Source organism: Thermochaetoides thermophila, assembly GCF_000221225.1.
Source record: "Thermochaetoides thermophila DSM 1495 unplaced genomic scaffold scf7180000011818, whole genome shotgun sequence".
Lineage (NCBI taxonomy): Eukaryota > Fungi > Ascomycota > Sordariomycetes > Sordariales > Chaetomiaceae > Thermochaetoides > Thermochaetoides thermophila.
Genome location: NW_006383034.1, coordinates 18,268 through 41,613, shown reverse-complemented (window position 1 = coordinate 41,613; position 23,346 = coordinate 18,268). Strand labels below are relative to the sequence as shown.

The window sequence follows — 23,346 nt, the reverse complement described above, 5'->3', positions numbered from 1 at the left end:
CCATATGCTGGTATTTGTTGCTTAACACTACGCAACCTAATACGGCTAACTTCCCGCCTGATAGCTCTTGCTAAAGAAACCCAACAACCAAGCAACCATCTTTTGCCGTGCTTTGTCATCGCAGACAGATCATTACCTAACCTAGCTTAACGCAGGATATGTATCTAAGCAAAGGTAGAGAGAGGGTTATGTTAACTGAAGCAAAGTCAAAAATGCCTTAACCAGTTTGCCCTGCGCCAGAACCAATGACATAGTTTATGAAGTTGTTGACAGTCCGTCCATCTCTTGCGGGTGGGCGGGCAAAGATGCAAGAGAAAACAAGCCGGTATAAGAGACAGGAGTAAGGGCTCGGGGTGACGCTACAGAGCCATCGTGTCTGACAACTCTCCCTATATCCCCTGGAACCCAAGCAATAGTTCCAGCCAGCCCTAAGTAGTATAAGGTTGAAGAATTAGACCTCACCTGCTCCATCCATGATCAGCACAGACGAGTATGCCTGCCAAACGTGTAACCCAACTGTGTAACCAGCAAGCCAACTCAACCAACCAAGTCACGACGAACGCACTACTCACTCAGCAATATACTCACCCATCCATCTCTCACAACTTAAACCAAACACAACCCCTCCCTCACGCTCAACCCCTTCACCTCGTCAATGGACTTTCGCACAATCTCAACTCTCGTCCCATCCCAAGTCAGAGGCCCCTACACCCCAACCTGAGCGACCACACTAGCCGCTGGCCCAATCACACCTCCCCCTTGTGTTACTCCCTCGGAGGAAGCCTCCTCTTCCATCATTTTGATGAGTTCCTCCAAGTTCTCGTCTAGCAATTCCTGGTCTTCAGGAGGCAGGCAAGCGCGCAGAAGGTGGCGGTACTTATCGATTTGGGAGCCGGTACCTAGTGCGCCGAGGGCAGAGACGTAGGATTGTTCATGACGGCGTTGGGTTGTTAACAGAATATACAGGTCTTGGGCGAGGGATAGGCGCGTTTGGGGGTCATCGTCTTCCATATGTTCGGTCTGTTTGGAAGGGTCAGAGTCTGAAGACTTTTTCTCGCCGTCAGGGTTCTCGTTTTCTTTGGTTTCCCCGTTCACACCGACCTCCCGCCTAACCCACTCCCTCAGCATAATCCTATTCTGATGCGTCACGTACGCGAGAACCCTCCTCGCCAACTCATCGGCTTCGTGCTCGACCTTTGCCGCACTCTCCTCTGGCTCAAGGCGCGCTTCCAACTCGGCGATGCTTGCCTTTAATGCCTGCAGCTCTGCTTGCGCGTTATTGAGGATCCTCTTTGCCTCACGCTCGGCTTCTTCCTTTTCATTCAACTCAGCGTCGTAGCTTTGTGCGAGATCGCGGATCCGCTGGATGATCAAGGGCTCGATACGTTGGGTGACAGCGTTGGCGGCTTCAGAGCGGAATTTAGGGGGAGGGGTTAACTTTCCAGCTTCAGCGGAGAAGGACCCGCGACGCTGGCCAGCTGAGTCGGGACCAAATGGGCTTGATGAGCGTTGCGCAGCGGCACGGGACTGCGATTGTTGCTTGCTCTTGGCGGCGTTCAATTCCCTAATCAAGTCCTCGGCGCGCACACCCTGGTTGTTGGGGATATCAGTGGCAGCGCCCCGCCCGAGCAGGGCACGAATACACTTCCTGGCATCCTGCATCGCCGCCAAATGCAGCGCCGTATTGCCATCATTATCCTGTGCATCCAGCAAAGCCTGCACCTCGTCGGGGGTGCGCAGCTCTTGCAGCTTGTTGAGAATATTGTCCAGGTAGTACCGCGAGCACGACTGGCTCATAGCGCGGCCACTCTTCATGACCGCCGCATGATGGATGACGGTGCACCCGGAGTTGTCTCTCGCGTCGACTGTGCTGAACAGCTCCTTCATGACGAGCGGAAAAGTCTGCTTCTCGTAGCAATTGGTGAAATGCACGGCGCGCATGAAGGGCGTTTCGCCGCGTACGTTTCGGGCGTCGAGAGAGGCGTTGAAGCGCTTAAGCTGCTTGATCACCTCGACGTCGCCCATGGCAGACGCCCAGTGCAACGCCGTATGCCGATCGGTGTCGATGGGCCAGTCAGGCTGGAAGTTTGGCGGGGGTTCGGGGCGCATGACGTTCTGTTCGTTCCTACTGAGTAAGAAGTAGTCGAGCAGCTCGTCGCCGTACATGGCGTGCTGCTGCTCGGTCAGATCCTGCAGCATCTCCTCGCGCTTGCGCTTGCGATGGCCTGTGGACGCATAATGAGGGGCGGCGTCGTAGCGGTCGTCCTCGGCCATGTACGAGGCCGAGGCTACGGTCAAGTTGTCGGGGGTGTCATCGTCGTTAAGGGCGGACTCGGCGTTGTCATAGTCGTCGTGGGCGTGCGAGGATGCGTGGGCCGACGCACCTTGTTGCGCGTGACGGTGTGAGAATGTCGCCTGGTGCAGGAGACTGGTCGATCGGTTACTATGCGACTTACTGTTCCATTTCGGAACGGCTGGCCGAGACTTGGGCGCCTTCGGCTTGCTGGTATGTCTGGGGGCAGGCGGTGGGCTCTCGGGCCCCGGCTCGAACTCGAAGATGGGGCGCAGTCGCTCGTAGACGTTGTTGCGTTGGGCCAGCAGCTGGCCCTGCTCGAGGGGAATCCAGGTGCCTGGGGAGTCAGCGCTTCTTAGTTTATCGAGGACAGATGGGAGGTTTGCCCACCCTGATACTTTCCGTAACCGCCCTGGACCTTCTCGTGCACGTCCTTCTGCACCTCACGCTCGAGAATGCGGGTTCGGGCGGGCTTGTCGAAGCCAGCTGCCTTCAAGATGTGTGTCGCGTTGATCCAGTCATCCTGGCGGCGGCGCATGACATGTTCTTTGAGGTCGGGGCCGAACTGGAATTCGTAGACGGGAATCTGCAGGGGTCAGTCTTGTTGCGCAGCATTAAACAAAGAGACAAAGACGAAGGCCTGTTGTCAGTGCATACATTGCTGTACGTCGCGCTGTAGATCCCCGTGAGGGGATGGTCGTCGGGCATAATGGGTCCTATGGCGCCCATCTTGGTCGGGTCGAGGGGACAATGTCAAATATAGATGTTGGAGTAGGAAGTAGGAGAGGATATTGAGATTGGCGACGGCGCAAGCCAGCGCAGGTTACAGACTGCGGCGGCACTGTGCAGCAAGAAACACGCACAAGCGCAGACACACAATTGTATCTCCGAGGGACGAATGGATGAAGAGGAGGAAGGGAGGGAGGAAGAGGGATGCGAACAATGTCACTGTCAGTCGACTTGATGGCCTTTTGGTTGAGGTCGGTCAGTTCGCACGGATGACTCCAACGCGAGAGGTTGCGGCTGTGGGCCAGGCAGGCAAAGGGCAGGACAGAGGAATCGCGAAAAAGACGCGGTCTGCTCTGAAACGTGGGGAATCTGCTAGGCGCTGTACGCGCGACGCGCCGCTCCTGATGACGCTTGTCACGTGAGTGTACGTGCACAGACCAATTACTTAATCAGGCTCAAGACCCTCGTCGGCAGCATCATTAGGGTTAAGGTGTTCTGAGACATCAAGGACAGCAGAATGAGGACGTGGAGATGCTGACATGCTAGAATCTGGATGCAAAATAACATAGTTTGATGATGTATTGATATGCAATTTCTAAATATTCGTAATTTTCTTCGAACTCAAAATTCCGTCGGGATGATGGCGAGTGTCCAACTACTCCTCGACTCAGGGACATCGATGACGTATTGGTACTCCTCGACCACTGCCAACCCACTCATTCAATTTTTAGCCTAAACGACATCAACGCACCGCTCTCACTTGAAACACGATAATAACAATGTCCGTACTCCAAGATGGCAGCCAAAGTATTGTTCCAATCCCCTGAGCCTATCACCGAGGCCCCATCCTCAAAAATGCAATCCCCTTCATTGCCAGAATCTCTTCCACACACCCCCCAAAACGGCATCCCCATCGCCGCTCGACGATCTCTCGAAGATGAGCTTCGCTCCCTACCCAAAGGTTGGGTGCGCGAGTTCGACCCTCAGTCCCAACACCAATTCTTTGTCGACACAAACTCTTCCCCGGTAAGGGCAATTTGGCATCATCCTTACGACGATGAGGCCTTTCTGAACTCGCTAGAGGCAGAAGAGTTGGAGAGAGTCAAGATGGAGGGGCTGAGCGCTGCTGTGGGGGAGGGAACGAAAGTTTGTGTGGAGGATTTGATCGCCGAAGAAAGCGATGAGGAAGAGGGACAGGAACAGACCCCCCCTCCATCTCCAGGGAAGGGTGACAAGCAGCGGAGACGGTCTTCAACTTGCAAACTTAAGGATCTGCTCACTGGAACTTCTCACACCGAACGACAAAGTCAAAGGGCACACCGATCAGCCTTAGAACACACCCTCTACTCCCTGCACCGCACCCTCCGCCGCGCCATGTCCCACACCATGATCACCACCCACCCATTTTTACTGTCTCGCGACGCAAACCGCACACATATGTACCTTGAACCCCCGGGGCACACGTTCCCGGGCGTCATTTCCACACGCCGCATCAACCCCTATTTCACGGAGATCCTTTACGACAGGGAGTATGGACGGAAGGCAGAGAAAAGTGGACGGTTTTTTCGGCCCGAGGGGGAGATGTATGGGGAAGGGTATGGAGCGTTCGGGTGTGGAAAGTTTGCTGGGGGTAGATGGGATCGACCTGAGGGGGTGTATAGGAGGTTTGAGGGGAAGGGGTTTGGTGGGGGGTTGGGGTGGCCGTTAAAGAGGTTCTTGAGGGGGGAGGAGGTGATAGGGTTGGAGTAGCCGTTAGGGAGATATTAGAGTTGTTGGATGTGTGAACTGGGGTAGTGTTAGAGGTTGTTGGCAATATATTAGGATGTGCTCGTTTTGGACTGGAGTTGGTCTGCTGAGGATATTGGAGTCCAGCGTTAAGTTCAATGTTTGTTGTCAGGTTTCGAGTTTTATTGATGGTTTGACATTGAGTGTTGAAGTGTAAATACTTTTTTGACGACCAAGAAGGTTCAAAACAGCATCAATTTGATTTGTTGAAGGGGTTGCATACCAGAGTGTGTGCTGAGGTTATGAAGTGGGTTCTTTGTTTCAAGGAAATATTCAAAACAAAAGTAGGTAAGTCCTACCAAGATTAACAAAATCACTGATGCTAACTCACACGTAAACTCCCAGATAAGATCCAATCGTTAATTTGCCAAAGATATGTGATAACAGCTTCAGTCCTTGAAGATTTCGCATGCGTTTCTCTTGAGTGTTCCCCACTTGCTGCAGCGCACTTGGGATAAAGTCTCTTAACTTGAAACTTCAATATCCTCAGAACTCACTTCTGACAGCCAACACCCACTCAATCGACTTACCATACTTGGATTTTTATGGGCTCAACATTGTCTCAGCCTCAAGTGTTGTTTGTGCTACGCCCGGTGTTTTGCCCCCACCCACAATAGAACTTTGTTCACTTGGAGGCGACACGAGACAATAAAACTCAAAGCTGCACAATAATCGACGCTGCTTACTTGAGGATTTGGTCACGCTATTTCCATGCTACTATTCATCCATTCTTTGCCTCAAAAGTTAGAGTCCCTGCGCCCCTGAATAACGAGATAGACCTTCATAGTTTAAAGAAACGTATACCACTACTCCAGCAATTTCCAGATCGTTTCGCGCAAACTGACCAGTATCGATGCTGACCAAAGGTCAACAGTCAGTCACCAGGCCTCCCATCGCAACATGAAGTTCCTCGGTAGCCGGCGGGCGCAACCTGAAATCCATCTACCACACCATCGTCGCGCACCCTTTGAAGAACCCCGAGATCAAGAACCCACCCTTACCAACGCCTGGGTCATCATGACCTGCGCGATCGGTTCAGAGGCCTCATCTTCATGCGTTTCTTCAAGCACAACAACGCTGACCACTGGTCACGCGTCTCCCTCTTCACTACTGCCGACCTCAAAATCGCCGGCGAGCCCTTCTAGGAGTTCTTCGTCGTCAAGAAGCTACACGGCGTCTACGAGCCGGAGAATTCTGTTGACCCGAACTAACCTATCCCCCCTAACATCAACATCGAGTGGCACATAGACCCAGATTCGAACCCGGACCTCGCCCGCGGCCCGTTCCAGCACAATCTCCAGAAGCTACTGGCTGTGCAGATCCATCGCTTAGGCACACCGGACGATCAGTCCTTCCGCCATATTAGTAGAAGGGCTGGCGAAGCCACCCGCACTGATCGCAATGAAACAAAGTCCATGCGACGCTCTACATGCGCTACAGAAACGGCGGCTCGCTGATGAATATGGCCCAAGCCTACTGCGAACACAACAAATTCGACATCAACAACCCCAACGAGCTTGCCGACTGCGGTCGCGAAGTCCTTCACAGCAGCCTGATCTACTACTTTATTCGCGCGATTCTACGAGGGTTGGCTGTCTTGCACGAAGGGTACGTCTCGGACTCGAACTTCGCACAGCATAATGAAGGCGATATCACCCGGCCGGAATTGATGAACGGCAACATGTACAGCCTCCAACAACTCCAGGCTCTCTATGACCGTCTCCTCCCGCCCGCCTCCCGCTTCACGCAAGGGAACTTAACACTCCCAGTCAACCTCTGTAAGCAAACCCTTATCTGGGACCCGATCATGCACACCGACCTGCACGCCTGCAACATCCAGGGTCACTACTCAATCGCAACTGACAAGTACCTCGACCCGGACACTTTCAGCCCCTGAAACGCGAGGTCCTTTCCGCAAAACTTCATCACTGACCTTGGCATGTCGACCCGCCTCCCCGACCGCAAGGATAAAGCATGCATCATGATCGACCCGTCCCAGGGCCGCCACGACCGCAACATGAACGACTGCCCCGAAGCCTGGACGCACGACGACAAGGGTAATTTCAGCAGCAACATCAAGCAGCTCATCGCCGCAGCTCTTCCGCACACCCGCTGCAACTACTTTGGCGACCCGGCCCTAGAACACCAGCAGGCCCAGCGAGAGGGGTACTACCATGCGCGATGGTTCGACAAGAATTCGCAGATGCTGAACAGGATTGGTCTTGACGACCAGCTGCGCAAACACATCGTCAAAGTACGGCAATGTCACCGAGATTACCGAGCAAAGCTCACCCCGACCGGGACGTCTTATGTCGGTTGCTCGCGGCGACAGATTGGAACACATTTTGCGAATGGTCGTCGAACAACTGGACGTATGGGACACTGCTCAACAAGGTGGAGTGCGAGGCGGCGAGGTACGAGGGGTTGCCGGAGGACGGGGAGGACAGGGAGGATGGTAGGCTTGATATTAATTGGGCGAGGCCGCAGCTTGTGTTAATGCCTTTATGTGCCACGAAGAGAGACGCGAGCACGACGGAGAGGGATTGGATGGCGGTGAATGAGGAGTTGAATGGGTATATTAAGGATCATTTCCGGGATTAGAAGCCGGGCACTGCTAAGATAAGGAAGGTGACCATGACGGGGGGCGCTGCGGATACGGATGTGCCTACAATTGGGCATGTTTGGGAGTTGCCCGGACAAAATTCGTCGAGACGGAACGATGCTCCCAGTAAATTGGAAGGTCGAAGCATAGGAGCAAGTCTTGCGGTTAGTTTTCGTTCTTAGAGAGAAACGCGAGGCCGAGGGTCTGGGCGTGGTGAGAACCAAGAGGGAGTCATGATCTCTTGCGTACGCCCAGGTTTGCAAAATATTTTGAGGACGTCTAAATCATTATGCGTTCCACACTTCGGTCGAAAGATTAAAAGGTCGAGACCGATGCAAAAAACAATGCCTACTACAGGAATCGAACCTGTGATCTTTGCATTTGTAAGGAGTTAGTACAAGTGCAACGCATTAGCCACTATGCTAAGCAGGCCCGTCAGCTGTCTTTTAAGGTAAGGAATCAACTTTGTAAAGCTGTTGTACCCACTGTTTGTCCAGATGGTTTCCCTGCCCTTGACTTGGTTGTCCTTGATTCGTTGACTGGGTACGAACATGAGAACAACACTCGAAAAGTTGTTCTCATTGGCTGAGTATGTGGTAAAGCCTGGAATCCAAGCGCTGAGCGAAGACGTTTGACATGTTGTGGGTATGGTCTGGTGACTGGGTCCGGAAATCGTCACCCCGACTTCAGTTTGTCCCCGCAAAATCTATCGCCCATTGTTGTTGATGCTTCTCAGCTCCACATATTTCATAGGAGGGGACACATCTCAATGTGATTGAGAATGCCGAGTGGAAACTAAGCTTATGAAAGGTGGTTCTATTCCGCCCCACACTTTACCCGGCAGCTTGGATCACTATGCGGTGAAGATCTGGGGGAGATGATAATCTGCAGACCACATGTTGTTCATGCTTTGAGCATTGCAGCCTCTCACTGACAATTTGAGAAACTTGACCTGACGATGGTTACATGCGATTGGAGTTGTCAGATACCTCAGTCCTATGTTAATTCAGACTCGATAGCAACGTCAAGGGCATGCACAAGAGATCCAGTTTCGTCGTATGCCAATTACTTAGAAGTTGTCTTTTCGATTGGACTCGACACCCCTCCCCATATCACATCAATTTCCCATAACAACGCCTTATTGCATCAGATCTAGCCTCTGACATTGCCTTTGTTCCCATCTGGGGCCATCAGGGCGGATGGTTCCCAGAAATGTATTCCAAGAACATAAGCCTCTAGTTGGAGACCACAAGCCTGAAAGCCGTTTCTAGAGAAGGACTTGGATCTTGATATCAAAAAAGCTGAGAATGCTGCCGCTTCCAGAAATCCCTCTATACCATCACGTCTATGTAACCCATCAATGCCCGATCCGTGACAGGCACGACATCTTCGTGCGCAGCACCACGGCGTTGGATGCGCAGGAATTTGAGTTGCCTATGCCGTGGAGGGAAGAACAGACACACTGAGCGCTCGGGAACGTTATCCGCGTTCACCTGTTGGCAGTAGTCAACATGGTCTAGATACGTTCTCCGCATACTAGCTCGCCTTAGCTTCCTACAGTCCCACAACCCTTCACCGGCAATTCCACTCAGCAGTTAGAGCAGTCTCGCTACTATAGATGATATTTACACGTCTCAACATGTACAGCGTGTTTCCTCTTGTTGTTGACAGTATCTCGACTCCCACCGCCCAGTTACATCAGAGGGTACGCTGAACGCAGCCATGGCCTCAGAAACTCCGTGGTTTACCAAGACCTTCCTTGCATCGATCTTCCTCGGCATTGGAGGGTTTCTTTATGGCTAGTATGTGCTTTTATTATGGTTAAAATGGCCAAGACAGATTCATTAATTTACTCTCCAGTGACTCCGGCATCATCACACCGAGCTTGGCCCTGAACTCATTCATGAGCTACTTCGATAAACCAAATGCGCCGCTCCGGGGTGCCATTGTATCGCTCTACCAAGCTGGAGGCAGGTTACCCTAACCCTGGATGCATAATGCATACGGTTGAGTCCATAGAAATTGCTAACCTTGATAAAGCTTGGCTGGGTAGCGCATCAGTCGGTATCACGAGCGATTGGTTTGGTCGGCGCAAGGCCATTGCCTTTGGCTGCGCGTGGGGCGTTCTTGGAGGTGCTCTGATGGCAGGTGCTGCCCATGTTTCTATGCGTATGTGACCCAGCTCTCCTCGATGTCTCGGTACCCAACTGACTGTTCCAGTTATCATTGGTCGTCTATTTATCGGTTATGCTGTTGGAACCATCACCGGCGTTGCTCCTGTCTATGGCGCCGAGATCGCAAAGGTGAGCTTGTCAACCATAAAAGAGCCTTAAAGCCATGCCGAAGGACGTTGTGTTGACTTGCCTTGACAGACATACGAACGTGGTCGCATCACGGCAACCAACCAGATGAGTGAGTCTAATTCGAGGATACAGAGGAGTATACAGGCTAACTGTGACTAGTGGTCGCCTGGGGCTTCTTCGTTGCTCTTTGGACCGGCGTGGGCGAAGGAAAATGGCACAATGACAACCAATGGCGCCTTGGCTTCGCGATTCAAGCCATTCCCGCCCTTCTGCTTGGTGTGGGCGTGCTCTTCCTTAACGAGTCTCCCAGGTGGCTGCTAATGAAAGGCTTTCGGGAGGAAGCTGAGAAGAGTTTTTGGGGTTGGCATTACAACGGCTCCAACGATGAGTGGTGCAAGATCGAGTTTGCCCGCATCCAGACCAGTATAACCGAGGAGATCGAGGCCCAGCACCGTCTTACATGGGTTGACCTCATCCGCACCGGCCCCTTCCGCAGACGTCTGTTCGTCGGGTCCTTTGTCTGGGCCGCCGCCATGCTCTCTGGCATCAGCTTCGTCCAGTACTACCAGACTGCCATCTACTCCACGCTGCGATTTGACGAGGATCGCCAGCTCCTGGTCAGTGGACTTTACGGCTGCGTGGCTCCGATTGCTTGCATTATCTCCCTGTTCTTCGTCGACCGTATCGGCCGCAAAAAGATTCTGGTCAGCAGTTCTGGCCTGCTGTCTATCCTCTACATGATCATCACAATTCTCGCAGCCAAGTTCCCAGCCCTCCCTGGCCTGCCTACAAATGAGGACGCCCAGCGTGCCCTTATCGCCTGCATCTTCATGGTCTCGGCTAACTACTCCGCCCTCCTGGGCCCCATGACCTGGATTATTCCGTATGTATCCTCAGTGTGTGTTGAGATTTGATGGATGCTGACTAGAAGTACAGTCCTGAGGTCTTCACCACCGAGCTCCGTGCAAAGGCAAACGCTGTTGTCCAAGTCATTCATTATTCGATCAGTCTCATCATCACCCAATGTTCACCTATTGCTCTCGAGCGTGTGGGTTGGAAGTACTATGTGAGTAGCCAGCTTTGCCAACTGGGGATATTTAGCTCGCTAACACCGCCAGATCCTGTTTATCCTCACCAACTTCCTCTGTGCCATCGTCTTCGCTATATTCTACCCGGAAACTAAAGGTATGACGTTTCGCTTCCTCATGTCAAGCGAGCAATCGAGACTAACGACATGCAGGCAAATCCCTCGAGGAAATCGATGAGATCTTTGGTGACATCGAAAAGAAGCGCGACATTGAGGTTCAAAACGTTGAGGTTAAGGACAGTGCCTGAATCGGTTGTTATGTGCCAGCCACGCTTGACGATTCATAAGTCAAGCATGAAGAAGTGATGACACATAAGTTCGCAATTCAGAATCCTACGGTGCAAAAGACGACATGATGATAACCAAAAAGGGACGGTTTTACTGTTTTCATGGTATTTTGGATCTCCGAGCAGATGATGATACTGCAGGCTATATCGTAATAATACTTGACTTGTCTGAGAGAATGAGCAGGGATACAATGATCAAAGTCCCAAAACAGCTAAATGACAGGCTTATCATCGACATGAGAAGATGACGCAGCCTGCCTCTACTGCCCTGCTTATCTTGGTCGTTCAAAACGCTTGCCGTTGGATCGTGTGGCACTGTGTATGCAGAATGAATGTTAAACGTCCACGAATGCCAAGGCTGGAGGGCCCATGTAACGCGACAAGCAAGGGAACAGACTCCAATGCATACTTGCGCAGCAAGCTTGCGTAAGCAGTCGAACCACCTCAATCTCATAGAGCATGATTTTTGCAGGAGGCATCCAACGCTCTGGGAGACTTATCTTGCTCTCTGATAGTCTTGAGTGCAGAAACAGACTATTTGCAAGGTTGAGAAGAATTCCTCGACATCGATAAGAGAGCATTCAATCTAGACAACGGAATTTGGCGGCCCATGAACTTTCCTGATCAGTGGTGACAAGAACGATCATTGTCTCTGTCTAGAAGTCGAGGCTCTTAACCATGAAACGTTACATATTGTTAGTGAGTGGATTGGAAGGAGGACTTATGGGTCGCTCTTGGAATAGCAGCAATGCTCAAGATTTGAAGTTGGCTGGAACGGCGGTTCTACTTATTGCTTGGGTTGCATACATCGTCTTTGACCGCGTGAAACAGTATTTGGTAAGACAAATCCGTGCTAGTACTCGGTAAGGTGCCTAACATAAGCTAGGTTGAGTCCAAGTTTGGCAGTAAGCATCGCTGCCAACTTCCCCCAGAACTGCCAAAGCGATGGCCCCTCGGCATCGACCGCATTAAGGAATTCTGGCAGGCCAATGCAGATGGCCGGCTTCTTGCCTTCCTTGCTTCCATCGCAGAGAACTATCAGCCAGGGAACAACTGGTGTCAACACTTCCTGTTCGGCCCACGAGCATATCATGTATTGCACCCCAGCAATGTCCAGGTGGTCCTGTCGACGAACTTCACAGACTACGGATTTGGGACTCGCCGATCTGTCTTTGCTCCTCTCCTCGGCAATGGCATTTTCACACAGGAAGGACGTGAATGGAAGCACTCGAGGGAGCTGCTCCGGAAACAGTTCATTCGCGCCCAGTATCAAAACTTTCGTCACTTCCATGAACATGTCCATAATCTCATACAATGCCTGCCAGAAAATGGTGATGTTGATCTCCAACCACTTTTCTTCAAGTTGACGCTGGATGTGGCTACCGACTTCCTATTTGGACGGTCTGTTTACACTTTGAAGGCTGGTGCAGACCAGGAAGACAGAAATCGGGTCTTTGCAGAGAGCTTTGAAGTGGCTCAAGATGGGCTTGTAAAACGCTACCGGCTTGCCCCGTTTCACTTTCTTTACAACCCACCCGCGTTTCGAAAAGCATGCCGAAGTGTTCATCAGTTCGTCGAAGAATACATTCGAGAATCTGGGGTGATGCAAAGGGACGGAGCTGAAGATTCCAAGGAGAAAACCTCTTCCAGCTGGTTCACGCAGCAAATTGCGAAAAACTCGGCTGACGAGCGTGAATTGCGAGATCAATTATTGAACCTCTTGCTTGCTGGTCGAGACACGACTGCCTGCTGTCTGTCCTGGACGTTGTAAGACGAGTAACAGGTGTCCTTCGAAAAGAGTGTGATGCTAACAGTATCAGCCGCCTGTTGGTACGCCATCCAAAAGTGATGGAGAGATTGCGCAAAGAGATTCGGAATGTCATGGGAGAAGAGACAACACCAACTAGGGACCTGATCAGGCGCATGCCGTTTCTATCTTGCGTTATCAAGGAGAGCCTCCGCCTCTACCCCTCAGTCCCTCTGAACATACGTGAGGCCATCAAGACAACAATTCTCCCAACGGGTGGTGGCCCAGATGGCACAAGCCCGATTTTGGTCCGGAAGGGTGAGATCGTTGTGCTCTCCCCGTATGTGAGTGCGCGGATGACAAGCCTGTTTGGACCAGACGCAGAGTGCTTTCGGCCCGAACGATGGGAAACAGGCGAGCTTGAAAAGATCGGATGGGCATATTTTCCCTTCAATGGAGGTCCTCGGCAATGTCTAGGAGAAGACTTCGCCATAATGGAGGTATCTTACACAACCGTGAGGTTGCTCCAGACATTTTCTGAAATCAAGCTGCCAGAGGGAGAGCCCAACGAGCCAGTTGGGACGGAAAAGCAAAGATTGACGTTGGTTTTGTCAAGTGCCGACGGATGCAGGGTGACTGTTCGCCGGAAGCAGCATTCTGGATTCATCATGTAGACAATGAGGTGGGGGCGTCTTGTCACCAAAGGGATTTCGTCAAACTAGGTGAGATATCTCCAATCAGGGCTCGGTTGTATGATCGTCTGGTGCTCTTCTCTTCCTAACTCAGTTGTTACTGCTTATTACCACCAAACCTTAGCAGCCCATTGCTACAAGGTCTTCCTCCTTCTGACTTTGTTCTTTTTCTGTTGAAAGTCTCTCTGTTGAGGTTTAAAATGCTTCAGGAACTACTTGTGATTTATACCACACAATGATTGTACGCTATATTCGCTCAGGGCTACATAATCTCATATCGAGACGGGTATCAATTGCTACCTTCCTAACCTTGCTCATACACAGAACAAGAATGTGCCCAAACTACCTACTCGATGTGACATGAAACTGCAAGAACGGAAACGGAAGCTAAACTGAGGAGAGATGTCCTACTCTTGAGAAAGCTGCCCTAGCTCAAGCATGTGTCTCAACAACTAGTAGAACATACCGCTGTTCTCCCGACTCATGCTTGCAGTCCTGCTTCTGCGATGCTCAGCAACGACAACAGGATCCCAAACAGCCGTAAAGATGTCTTCTAACTCATCCTCATCATCTGAATCGAACACGATTATGCTGTCTGAATCATCTTCGCCATTATGACCGGACTTCTTTTCATGCGGCAGCATAATCTCATTACTCTCCTCGATGTCCTCCCAGCTGTGAAAGCCAATGACCCTTCGTGTCTCCAGGATAAACTTGCCAACCTTGTATTTTTGTCGTTCGTCTTGAGCATCAATATACTTCCAGCCAACGACAGTACCACACCCGGCGCAACTGATGTCTGCAACGGTGTGCATGCCAGTAACGAGCTGTCGTTCTTCGTGTTTGCCGACAGTGATATTGACAAGGTTGCGGTCTACGGATTGGTATCCTTGATTGAAAGCATTTGATGAAGAAGAGGAACTGTCCACACTACCTCTGCCATCGCTGTTACTGCCGGTATTGCCACTGCTGCTACTTCGGGAGCTAATCTGGGATCGCTTCACAGAAGGAGGGGGAGGGGCGACGAGGTATGCACGGCCATGGCGACCTACGAAGCTCTTGCTGACGATTTGAGAGTGAAAGGCAAGGTCGGCGGCACAGGACCGGCAACGGAGGGTGGTTGGGTGCGTACGCGATAATCGGCGGCCAGAAAATCCCGGGGTCCGCGGAGAGACGGGGGAAGATGGGCTGCCAGCCGGGGAGTTGGAAACCGATAGGGCAGGGACTGAGGAAAACGATGATGAAGATGGGGAGGAAGGTGAGGAGTCTGAGGACGAAAGGGTACCTGAAAAGCTTGCCGCACGTGGGGATCTTGATGGAGATGTCGCTCGACGCCGACGGAAGGGCAGGTGAAGAGAAGGGAGCAGGTAGACTGGAAAAGAGAGAGAGCTAAGAGCCGGCTTCTCCGAAGCGCTACTATCGGAAGGACGGCGCAAGGAAATGAGCTCTCCGAACATCGTCATGGCGGCTAACTAAACGCGGAATGCAGGGGTACGGCGTGGTCGCTATCGGACTTTTCAGACAAGGAGCAGATGATATCTTTGAGTGGTTGTCGATTCGAGTTGATGGATCGCTCGTTGGATCAAGGTATGGGAATGCGATGTGCAGAGACCAGGAGATCGGCGAACCTCGCGATGTTGACATCAAGCATGGCGACAGGTTGGGCCAAGAGCGGACGAAACAAATGGAAGCTGGGAACAGTCTGAGGCACTTGTCCAAGCTTCTAGTTCCCGCTGGTCGAACACTTGATCATGACGCAATGATGTGATTTGTTATTGCCCAGGAGCAGCTGACCTATCCACTAAAGCCCCGCATGGCAGCCCAAGCTTATCGATAACAAAGAGGAGACTGGCATGTGGGTCCATCCTGCCGAGTCCCCGGAATGAATCCACTGACTCCACCAAAAGACTCCCAAAGGGTCAACCAGAACCACGACTCCGATTCCCACCTTCAAGAGATCAAAAAAAAAAAAAAAAGAAGCAGTGGCTCCAATGCAAGTTTTGTGCTATTAAGCGCTCCATCTTCGAATTAAAGGCCAGAGAATAAGAGGTGGCTGAGGCTGTCTAGCGTCAGGAACGGGCTTCGACCAGAAGCTGAAAATTAGCGTCCAATCATCGAAGACAGTCAGGCACAAGTCCTTCCATATGCACTGTTGGACCGGGTAAAGCCACTTGTGAACACTTCCTTCAATTGATACTCTTTGCCACTAGCTTGCGATCCGACAGAATAAGAAGTGTTTTCGAGCCTTCTGTAGTACGACACGTAACTCAGCATTGGAAAACCAATCTTGTCGGCTTCATGATGCCCCACACTGTTCGTTCAGGTTTCCATGCTGGCACGTGACCTCGTCCCAATCCTGGGGGACAGCGCCAAGATCTCCCACCTGATGTGCCAGGAATTGCTCGCTTTTCTATATCTTTTGCTGACACCTTCACTTATCTTTGTGCCTCACCGAAACTTCTCGACCCAACAATCGCCCCACCACATCTCAGTATTGTTGCCGCTATCCTTCGCGAAAAGCGTACAAAACGCCGTCACCAACCAACTCAATAACCGCTCGGAACATCAGGCCTCTCGCGCATCATCGCTGCCCGACTCCACGTTACCTCCCCAGCTTCGATTTTTCTTCCTATTTGTTCGTGCGAGTAGCAACCCTGGCCTCTCGCAATCATGGCGCCCATGAAACAGACAGAATACAATCATCATAGTAGTAATTATGGCGAGGACATTGATCGCCAGGTCAATATCCTCGCCAGCTGCTACGTCGTCGACTCTCGCACTGCCGATCTGAAAGGCTTCCATTACTGCACGACGGATCTCGCAGGAGCCGAGTGGTATTCCTGAGGTCCCTTCGACGGGACTTCCATCGCCGCCATCAAGTCCCCCCCTCGCGGCACTAACGGCGACCAACGAGCTCGCGCTGGCTCCCAAGACGTCTGCTAAGCGTAACAGCAATGGCAGTCTTGGTGGCAACAGCAACGTCACAAATGGTCGCGGTTCGGGCGCCGTCGGCGGCACGTCGATTGATTTGGACGCCTGGCATCGCCGGCGAGGGGGGGCAGCACTGCGCATCAGGGAAGAATGTGAGAGGTTCTTCTGTGAGACGCTGCGTGCCGTGTTTCTGGGTGAGAGGAACTCGGCTCCGCAGATCTCCAGCCTGACCGGTGCTCATAATAACGGCAACCATGCCAACCGCAATCGTGTCGTCATTAACAACAGTTCTGAGCGTTTAACAGCGAGAGTAAACGGCTCCGGCGTGACCAACGGCTCTAGCGTTACCAATAATCGGAACGATCGTTCTCATGTCAGCTGCTGGCTTGAAATTTGGGATTACTCCGGTGGCTCCAGCTTCCGTGGCTTCGTAGGAGAGGATCCCCAGTCATCTGCCAGGACCTTGTTTATCTTTCTCGACTCCCAGAGACCCCGTCGTGATTTCAAGCAGGCGTAAGTCCCCCCATGCACCACGGCATACAAGTTCACGCCACTGACTTTATATCTGCAGGCTCGTCGCGTTGATAGAGCTGGGCGAAGGTCCTCTTGCCTGTTCCTACGGAGTCATTTGCGTCGAGAGATCTACGCCGGATGAAGAAAGAGACTCGTTGATTAATGGCCTTCAGTGGGCGGGCTTCTCGCTGTCGACTCTCGACCTCTGGTCCAACGGACCTGACAAGATCAGCAAACGATGGTTATTCTTGACAACGGAGTTATAGGCTGGATGACATTTGGTACGTTCAGTGTGGGTTTGTTTGTTTGCTTCTCGGACAACAACGGATAAAGGCAGGAGGCTTCTGAGTCCTGGGATACAACTTGAACTTTTGCGTCTTCTGGTTTTCCTTTTCATCGTATTTCTTAGTTGCACTTGAAAGACCTATGTCGGTGTATTGCAAAGAATGAGCGCTTTGCCCTTTGAAGTCCTTGTCAAGCACACTGAATCATCTAGGTGTTATGTACTACTATTCAATCATAACTCTCCCTCGTGCTTACGAACAGTGAGGCCTTTCTGGGCCAGGTATTCCTTCACTTGCTGCACAGTGTACTCGCCGCGATGGAACATGCCTGCCCCCAGGGCAGCGTCGGTGGTTGTTTTTTGAAAGACCTCGAGGAAGTGGCCCGGGTTGCCGGCGCCACTGCTGGCGATCACAGGGATCTTAATGAACGACTTGACGTGGTTGATGAGCTCCAGGTCGAACCCACTGTTGGTGCCATCTTTGTCGATGCAATTGAGCAGGATCTCTCCAGCCCCCATAGCCTCAACAGCTTGGGTGAGCTGCACCACGTCAAAGTCCCTGGTCTCGCGCCCGCCCTTGATGGTGCAGGCATACCAGCAGTACTCCTCACCGTTGGGACCCAGGAACTTGGTTTTGATGGTGGCATGGGCAGTGGCGTCTGGGCTTGAGACGTACACCCGCTTGGGATCCACGCTAACAACCACAGCCTGGTTCCCGTAGGCCTTGCTGATGGTCTCAATGGCAGTCTTGCCGTCCAGAACCTTGCCCCGCTTGTAGTACTCCTCAGCAGCAATGACCGCATCACTGCCAATCGACACCTTATCGGCGCCGCTCTTGAAGTACATGGTGGCGATGTCCAAAGCAGACACCTTTGTCCCATCGACATCGACCGTATCGCGGATACCGCCGCCTATTGTCAACGGAACAAACACAGTCTCGGATGTCCTCCGCAAGATCTCCAGCATGGGGAGATCCTTGACCGGGATGTCACGGAACGAAGTGATGTTGAGGAAGGTCACCTCGTCAGCGCCCTGCTCATAATACCTCTTGGCCATATCGACCGGCTTGCCGAGATTGCGGACGGACCGGTCAGCGGACTTCTCGCGAACGTCGTACTGGTCACCCTTGGTGACGACAAGATCGCCCTGATCGTTGGTACGGACGTCCAAGCACGCGATCACTCTCCTGGTCAGACCCTCCTGGGAAATCAGCTCGTCCGACACCTCGTTGATATTTGTTGGCGGCTTTTCAGCCAGGTCTTTGGCGCCCGAGCCGTCTAAGAATGCCCGGATAACTCTTAGACCAGCAACACCACTTTTCTCGGGATGGAATTGTGTAGCAAAGATGTTCCCCTTGGCCAAGGCGCCAATAAATGTCTCGCACCCGTATGTGCCTGTTGCAACAGCCCACCCCAGGCTTTCCAGCTCGCCTTTTCTGTAGGGGTACTTGTACGAGTGGACGTAATAGTATTTGGAGTCAGGTCTCAGGCCGTAAAGGTCTGGTTTCGCCGGGCATGTCGCATTGTTCCAGCCGATGTGCGGCACCGCTTTTGCTGAGTCGTCGAAGCGATTGAGTGCTCCTGGAATAATGCCGAGGCCGGGACACGAAGGATCTTCGGCCGAGTTGGAGAACAGTGCTTGCAGGCCGACACAGATGCCCATGAAAGGCTTTCCGGCGTCGATGTGGGCACGAATGGCGGGGAGGTACCCAGCTGACGAGAGCTGGGAAAGGCAGTGGCCGAAGTGGCCGACACCGGGGAGGATCAGTTTCTAGCAGAGAAAATCAGTTAACTTCGCTAGTGGTTAAGACAAGGCTGGCATATGTTGCTCACCTCTGCATTGGCGACCTCCTCTGGTGTTCGAACCCACTCAACCTCATACCCGACCTTCTCAATGGCGTTGACCAGGCTGCGGACGTTGCCGGCGACGTAATCGAGAAGGTGGACCTTGGGCATAATGTTGTCTGTTGTTCCACAACGGACAAAGGGTTCTTAGGGGATTCGCCGGAAAGCTAGGGACAAGATGAGGTCGGCTTCTTATTTGTGCCCAGAATCCCTCAATAATACGTCGTGGGTGAGTCAAGGTTGTCGCGTCGTCTGAAAATCTTCGGCGGGGCAGTCTTATCGGGAAGGCCTGGGTCCGGCTTTCGCGTCGTCTTCCCCCGCCATCGGTGCATGTTTTTAGTAGGTCTGGGCTTTTAAATTCGCTCCCTGTCGTGCAGAACGTGGGGCGATCAACCCACTAGGCAAATACGCCAAGAACTGTATAAGAGCAGCCGCTGGCACATCGCAACCAAAAATTCCAGCGGTTCGCCTTTGAATTAATTCTAGAAGCGCCACATCACCTCCCTTGCGCCTTTGGCATCTTTTAAAACTACACGACTGCTGAAGCCTTCATTTTTGGTAGCATAACCAATCAGTTCCCTCAATTTCCTAGCGAGTCAACGAATTCTACTTGCGACGATGAACTCGATTGATGACGTTGACGAGTGGGAGTATGAATACTCAACCACGGAGACAGAAGTATGGACTAGCAGAATTCATCAAAGAGGTCATTTGCTGATTACATTGCCGCATTGTCCAGACTTACTATCTGACCTTGGACTTGTCCGTCCGCGACTTTCTCGAGAGACGAACCGACGAAATTTTTCACAACACACGCAGCGGGTATCGTGTTTGGTACAATCCCATATTCAATGCTCCCGAGCCGCAGGCGACAAACCCAGATCTTCTAGATGACAAAGATGCCGACGATGGAGAGCCCCCTGAGCGTGAAGACGCAGACCTCGATGCAATTGGCATGCCCCCAGTGTCCTCGCGGACCCCGGTTGATCCCATGCTCGAGCAGAACAGCGGCAAAGATGCGCAGGCAGAGGAACAGTATCCGGGAACGAAGGCCGCAGAGGAGATCCAAATTTTGGATCTTCATTCTAAGGAACCCATCGTGTCCTACCGCAACCACATCTTCCGCGGTACATGGTGCGAGAACATTGGCACCGAGATGATTTTTGCCCAGCACGACGACAGGTCGCCTCTTCCAGCTCTCCGTCGCCTTGGCCAAAATATCGATCTTCTGGCCGCTAGCTCTGTGAGAATCAACTTCCAAGAAGCCACGCTGCAGCCCCGCGACAAAGACATCATATCAGGCAAGTTCATGTATGGCACCGCAGACAACTGGGAGGACATTCCGGAGAGGTACAAGCGGAATGGCGGCATCTACGTCCATATAGGTGGCGACAAGAGCGGCCTGCGACAGCCGCAAGCGCATTTCCTCGAAGATTTGATCGCCCTAAAACGGAAGCGCGGCGAGACCGACGAAGTCACGATTCAACCCCTTGAAACACGACACAATAATCTGATGGTAGAGGACGAAGAGGAAGAGCGCCGTAGGAGGAAGCTTCAACAAGACCATGCCCGTAATGTGCGCTGGCGGGCAAAGCGACAGGAGGAGAGGGAGATGGGGCTCGAACCCACGAGGAGCGACTACGTCCCTGGGAAGAACCTCAAGGGCAAGTTTCCGCGCACAAGAGCAAGGCGCGCAGTGCTCATCAGCAGAGACACAGGAGTGATATCACGGTACAGCCAGCGAGTAAATCGGACAACAACAGCTGGCAGTTCTACAACCCCGGCATACTGGAATGAACAGGGCGCACCGGGCAGCAGTGGGGTTGTAACTGGGAGTGGGAATGGGCACAACGGATGACCCAGCCTGGGCCATCGGATGGTCCGGAACCCAGATTGGAGCTTGGCATTTTTCTTGGCAACCGACCCCTCCCGCATCCGCATCAGACGCCGCTTGGTGGAACATGTGTGACAAACCCAACTGCTCCCAACGTACAGGTACCCCTCTCCTTGGTCTGTCTCATCCTAGACACAGGTACCAGTACCTGATTTTCACAAGCAAAGAGGCACTGACAACTCATGCATAGTGGATAGGCAAGGCGATGTGTTGTGTGCGACTCGCTGCGAGGCGAACCCTGTACTGTTTCCTTCTTGCATCAACATTTGTATGCATCACATCCATTCGTGGCTTATTCGCTTCCACGTCGACAATTTCCAGTGCTGGACCTCCATTAAGGTCTTTTTCCTTTTCGATCGACACCTTTCAACATTTTGGGTTGCGGTTAGCATGGCCGCGCCCGTAGGCCATTATTACTACGCCGCTTTCAGTCGAGCCCTCTCATCGAAAAGCTCCCTCGCCCTCGATCGCCCTTTCCGTGTATTTCCCTATCCGTGCTCACCTCGCTAATCTGACAAACCTGTCATCAAGCAACCGACTTTTCTGCCTACTTTAGGCTGTCAATACCGCTCTCGCGCCATCGATACCCCCTACCATAGTAGTGGTAGTATATAAAATATTCTTTCGTCATGGTTTATGGCATCCGGAGGGTAACTGCAGCCACACTCTGTGTGGCTGCATTTATATTCCTTTGTAGATACGTTCCACGACTGCTCAACCCGACACCACCCGACCCCGAAGAGCGAGATCGAGACAAGCATTGGGTCAACACATCTCCCTCTTGGATCGATCGCCAAGTATGTCGTTGGCTGGGCCTCTGCGGGCTGCAGCATCTGCGATGGGACGCTCCGGCGCGCCCAGACCGCGGTGATCATTCCATGATGGAGGCTATCAAAATGATCGCGGCCGGCTGGAGCGAAGGGTACACTTTCGTTGAGAAGGTGGGGGAGAGTGACTGGGAAACGGCCCCTGTCAAGCCCGATCTCAAACGCATCAGGACCAGCAGGGCACTAGGCAACAACAACAACAACAACAACAACAACGACGACGACGACGACGACGTGAGAATTCTTAACGAGGTCCCGGACTATGTGCTCTTGCATGCACCGCTCGTACATTTGTACTCTGGGGAGAATTTTTGGCCCTCTGACATCGCGGAGCACATCCAGCATCTGAGGCCTTACCAGGATGGAAAAGAGTTAGACCTGGGAAAACCTTTGCATCTCGGCAATTTGGCGACCCTCAACGAGCTGAACGGGTCCGTTTTCTTGACGAGCGAGGACGACGTTGAATGGAGGCCCAGGTGGTTGCATAACCGTGTGGGCATTCCGACACCTTTCAAGGATGACGGCGACTATTTCCCCGGCGGAGATGGCAACCGCCAGCCCGAGCCGCCTGAGGACGGCAGTACTTGGTGGGATGCTGACCGAAAGCACCCGCCTCATCGCATCGTTCCGCCATTCCGGAGTCAGAATCACCGAAATCGCGGGCAGCTTGGTTGGAGGGATAAAACTCGGCTTCAGCGTCGTGCAGCAGCCAACCAGCAACGTCCGATTGTCGGATCGGGTCTGAACAACAAGCCCGATTCCAGCGGGTACTCCAAGGCTCCTGCAGTCCTCATCCTCGTCGATAAGGGCGCCGGCATCCTTGACGCCTTTTGGTTCTTCTTCTACAGCTACAATCTCGGCCAGACGGTCCTCAAGATCCGCTTCGGCAACCACGTTGGCGATTGGGAACACTGCATGGTTCGCTTCCAGAACGGCATTCCACGTGCGATGTTCCTTAGCGAGCATGCCGGCGGTAAGGCATACACATGGCACGCGCTCGAGAAGCGTGCCCAGAACGATGGCAAGCCTCCGCGTCCCGTTATTTACTCTGCTGTCGGCAGCCACGCCATGTATGCCAACCCCGGTCTGCACCCTTATGTGCTGCCGTTCAAGCTGCTCCGGGATGTCACCGACAAGGGACCTTTGTGGGATCCGACGCTGAATCATTATGCCTATTGGTACGATTATGAAGTTGACGAGGAAGAGTCGAGGAACGGCACGATTCGGGACACAGACCGCACTAGCCTTGTGCCTGCAGCATCTAACCCCGACCTGCCCACTTCATGGTTCCATTTTGAGGGGTTCTGGGGTGACGATGTCTATCCCCTCAGTGATCGTCGCCAGTGGAGGATTTTTGGCGAGTACCACTACATCACGGGGCCGCTTGGGCCGAAGGCCAAGTGGTTGGACAGGAGAAAAGTCTGTCAGACAGAGAAGTGTATCATTGTGGATAGCATTGAGGCAGGCAAGAAATCTGCTTGGTATTAACCATGGGAAGGAGGGATTTACGGTTTTGATACCCATTCATT

At 52.6% G+C, this 23,346-nt stretch overlaps 9 protein-coding genes and 1 non-coding gene across 10 annotated transcripts; 6 read left to right on the top strand and 4 right to left on the bottom strand.

Moving 5' to 3' along the window:
• Nucleotides 1-705: 705 nt before the first annotated feature.
• CTHT_0040440 (putative transcription factor) lies at nucleotides 706-3,022 on the bottom strand (the record flags this gene model as incomplete). Its single annotated transcript, XM_006694389.1, has 4 exons — nucleotides 706-2,384; nucleotides 2,457-2,630; nucleotides 2,684-2,879; nucleotides 2,951-3,022. 4 exons carry the CDS (start codon nucleotides 3,020-3,022, stop codon nucleotides 706-708), a joined length of 2,121 nt encoding a protein of 706 aa, XP_006694452.1.
• An 855-nt stretch (nucleotides 3,023-3,877) lies between these two features.
• Nucleotides 3,878-4,771, top strand: CTHT_0040430 (uncharacterized protein; the record flags this gene model as incomplete). Its single annotated transcript, XM_006694388.1, has 1 exon — nucleotides 3,878-4,771. One exon carries the CDS (start codon nucleotides 3,878-3,880, stop codon nucleotides 4,769-4,771), a length of 894 nt encoding a protein of 297 aa, XP_006694451.1.
• Nucleotides 4,772-6,236: 1,465 nt separating this feature from the next.
• On the top strand, nucleotides 6,237-6,704 carry CTHT_0040420 (uncharacterized protein; the record flags this gene model as incomplete). Its single annotated transcript, XM_006694387.1, has 1 exon — nucleotides 6,237-6,704. One exon carries the CDS (start codon nucleotides 6,237-6,239, stop codon nucleotides 6,702-6,704), a length of 468 nt encoding a protein of 155 aa, XP_006694450.1.
• Nucleotides 6,705-6,746: 42 nt separating this feature from the next.
• CTHT_0040410 (uncharacterized protein) lies at nucleotides 6,747-7,266 on the top strand (the record flags this gene model as incomplete). The annotated part of the gene is made up of 2 exons (XM_006694386.1): nucleotides 6,747-6,973; nucleotides 7,041-7,266. The coding sequence occupies 2 exons, from the start codon at nucleotides 6,747-6,749 to the stop codon at nucleotides 7,264-7,266; spliced, it is 453 nt and encodes a 150-aa protein (XP_006694449.1).
• A 488-nt stretch (nucleotides 7,267-7,754) lies between these two features.
• CTHT_0040400 lies at nucleotides 7,755-7,841 on the bottom strand. Its single transcript is given in 2 exon segments — nucleotides 7,755-7,790; nucleotides 7,805-7,841. It is a non-coding gene; the product is annotated as a tRNA-Thr (tRNA).
• Nucleotides 7,842-9,131: 1,290 nt separating this feature from the next.
• Nucleotides 9,132-11,047, top strand: CTHT_0040390 (uncharacterized protein; the record flags this gene model as incomplete). Its single annotated transcript, XM_006694385.1, has 8 exons — nucleotides 9,132-9,211; nucleotides 9,463-9,578; nucleotides 9,630-9,712; nucleotides 9,782-9,821; nucleotides 9,872-10,595; nucleotides 10,649-10,778; nucleotides 10,831-10,897; nucleotides 10,953-11,047. The coding sequence occupies 8 exons, from the start codon at nucleotides 9,132-9,134 to the stop codon at nucleotides 11,045-11,047; spliced, it is 1,335 nt and encodes a 444-aa protein (XP_006694448.1).
• Nucleotides 11,048-13,977: 2,930 nt separating this feature from the next.
• Nucleotides 13,978-15,176, bottom strand: CTHT_0040380 (uncharacterized protein; the record flags this gene model as incomplete). Its single annotated transcript, XM_006694384.1, has 3 exons — nucleotides 13,978-14,587; nucleotides 14,658-14,897; nucleotides 15,154-15,176. The coding sequence occupies 3 exons, from the start codon at nucleotides 15,174-15,176 to the stop codon at nucleotides 13,978-13,980; spliced, it is 873 nt and encodes a 290-aa protein (XP_006694447.1).
• Nucleotides 15,177-16,195: 1,019 nt separating this feature from the next.
• Nucleotides 16,196-17,235, top strand: CTHT_0040370 (uncharacterized protein; the record flags this gene model as incomplete). The annotated part of the gene is made up of 3 exons (XM_006694383.1): nucleotides 16,196-16,264; nucleotides 16,350-16,969; nucleotides 17,028-17,235. The coding sequence occupies 3 exons, from the start codon at nucleotides 16,196-16,198 to the stop codon at nucleotides 17,233-17,235; spliced, it is 897 nt and encodes a 298-aa protein (XP_006694446.1).
• A 251-nt stretch (nucleotides 17,236-17,486) lies between these two features.
• Nucleotides 17,487-19,207, bottom strand: CTHT_0040360 (uncharacterized protein; the record flags this gene model as incomplete). The annotated part of the gene is made up of 2 exons (XM_006694382.1): nucleotides 17,487-19,022; nucleotides 19,085-19,207. The coding sequence occupies 2 exons, from the start codon at nucleotides 19,205-19,207 to the stop codon at nucleotides 17,487-17,489; spliced, it is 1,659 nt and encodes a 552-aa protein (XP_006694445.1).
• Nucleotides 19,208-19,714: 507 nt separating this feature from the next.
• Nucleotides 19,715-23,305, top strand: CTHT_0040350 (uncharacterized protein; the record flags this gene model as incomplete). The annotated part of the gene is made up of 3 exons (XM_006694381.1): nucleotides 19,715-19,774; nucleotides 19,836-20,827; nucleotides 21,688-23,305. 3 exons carry the CDS (start codon nucleotides 19,715-19,717, stop codon nucleotides 23,303-23,305), a joined length of 2,670 nt encoding a protein of 889 aa, XP_006694444.1.
• Nucleotides 23,306-23,346: the final 41 nt, after the last annotated feature.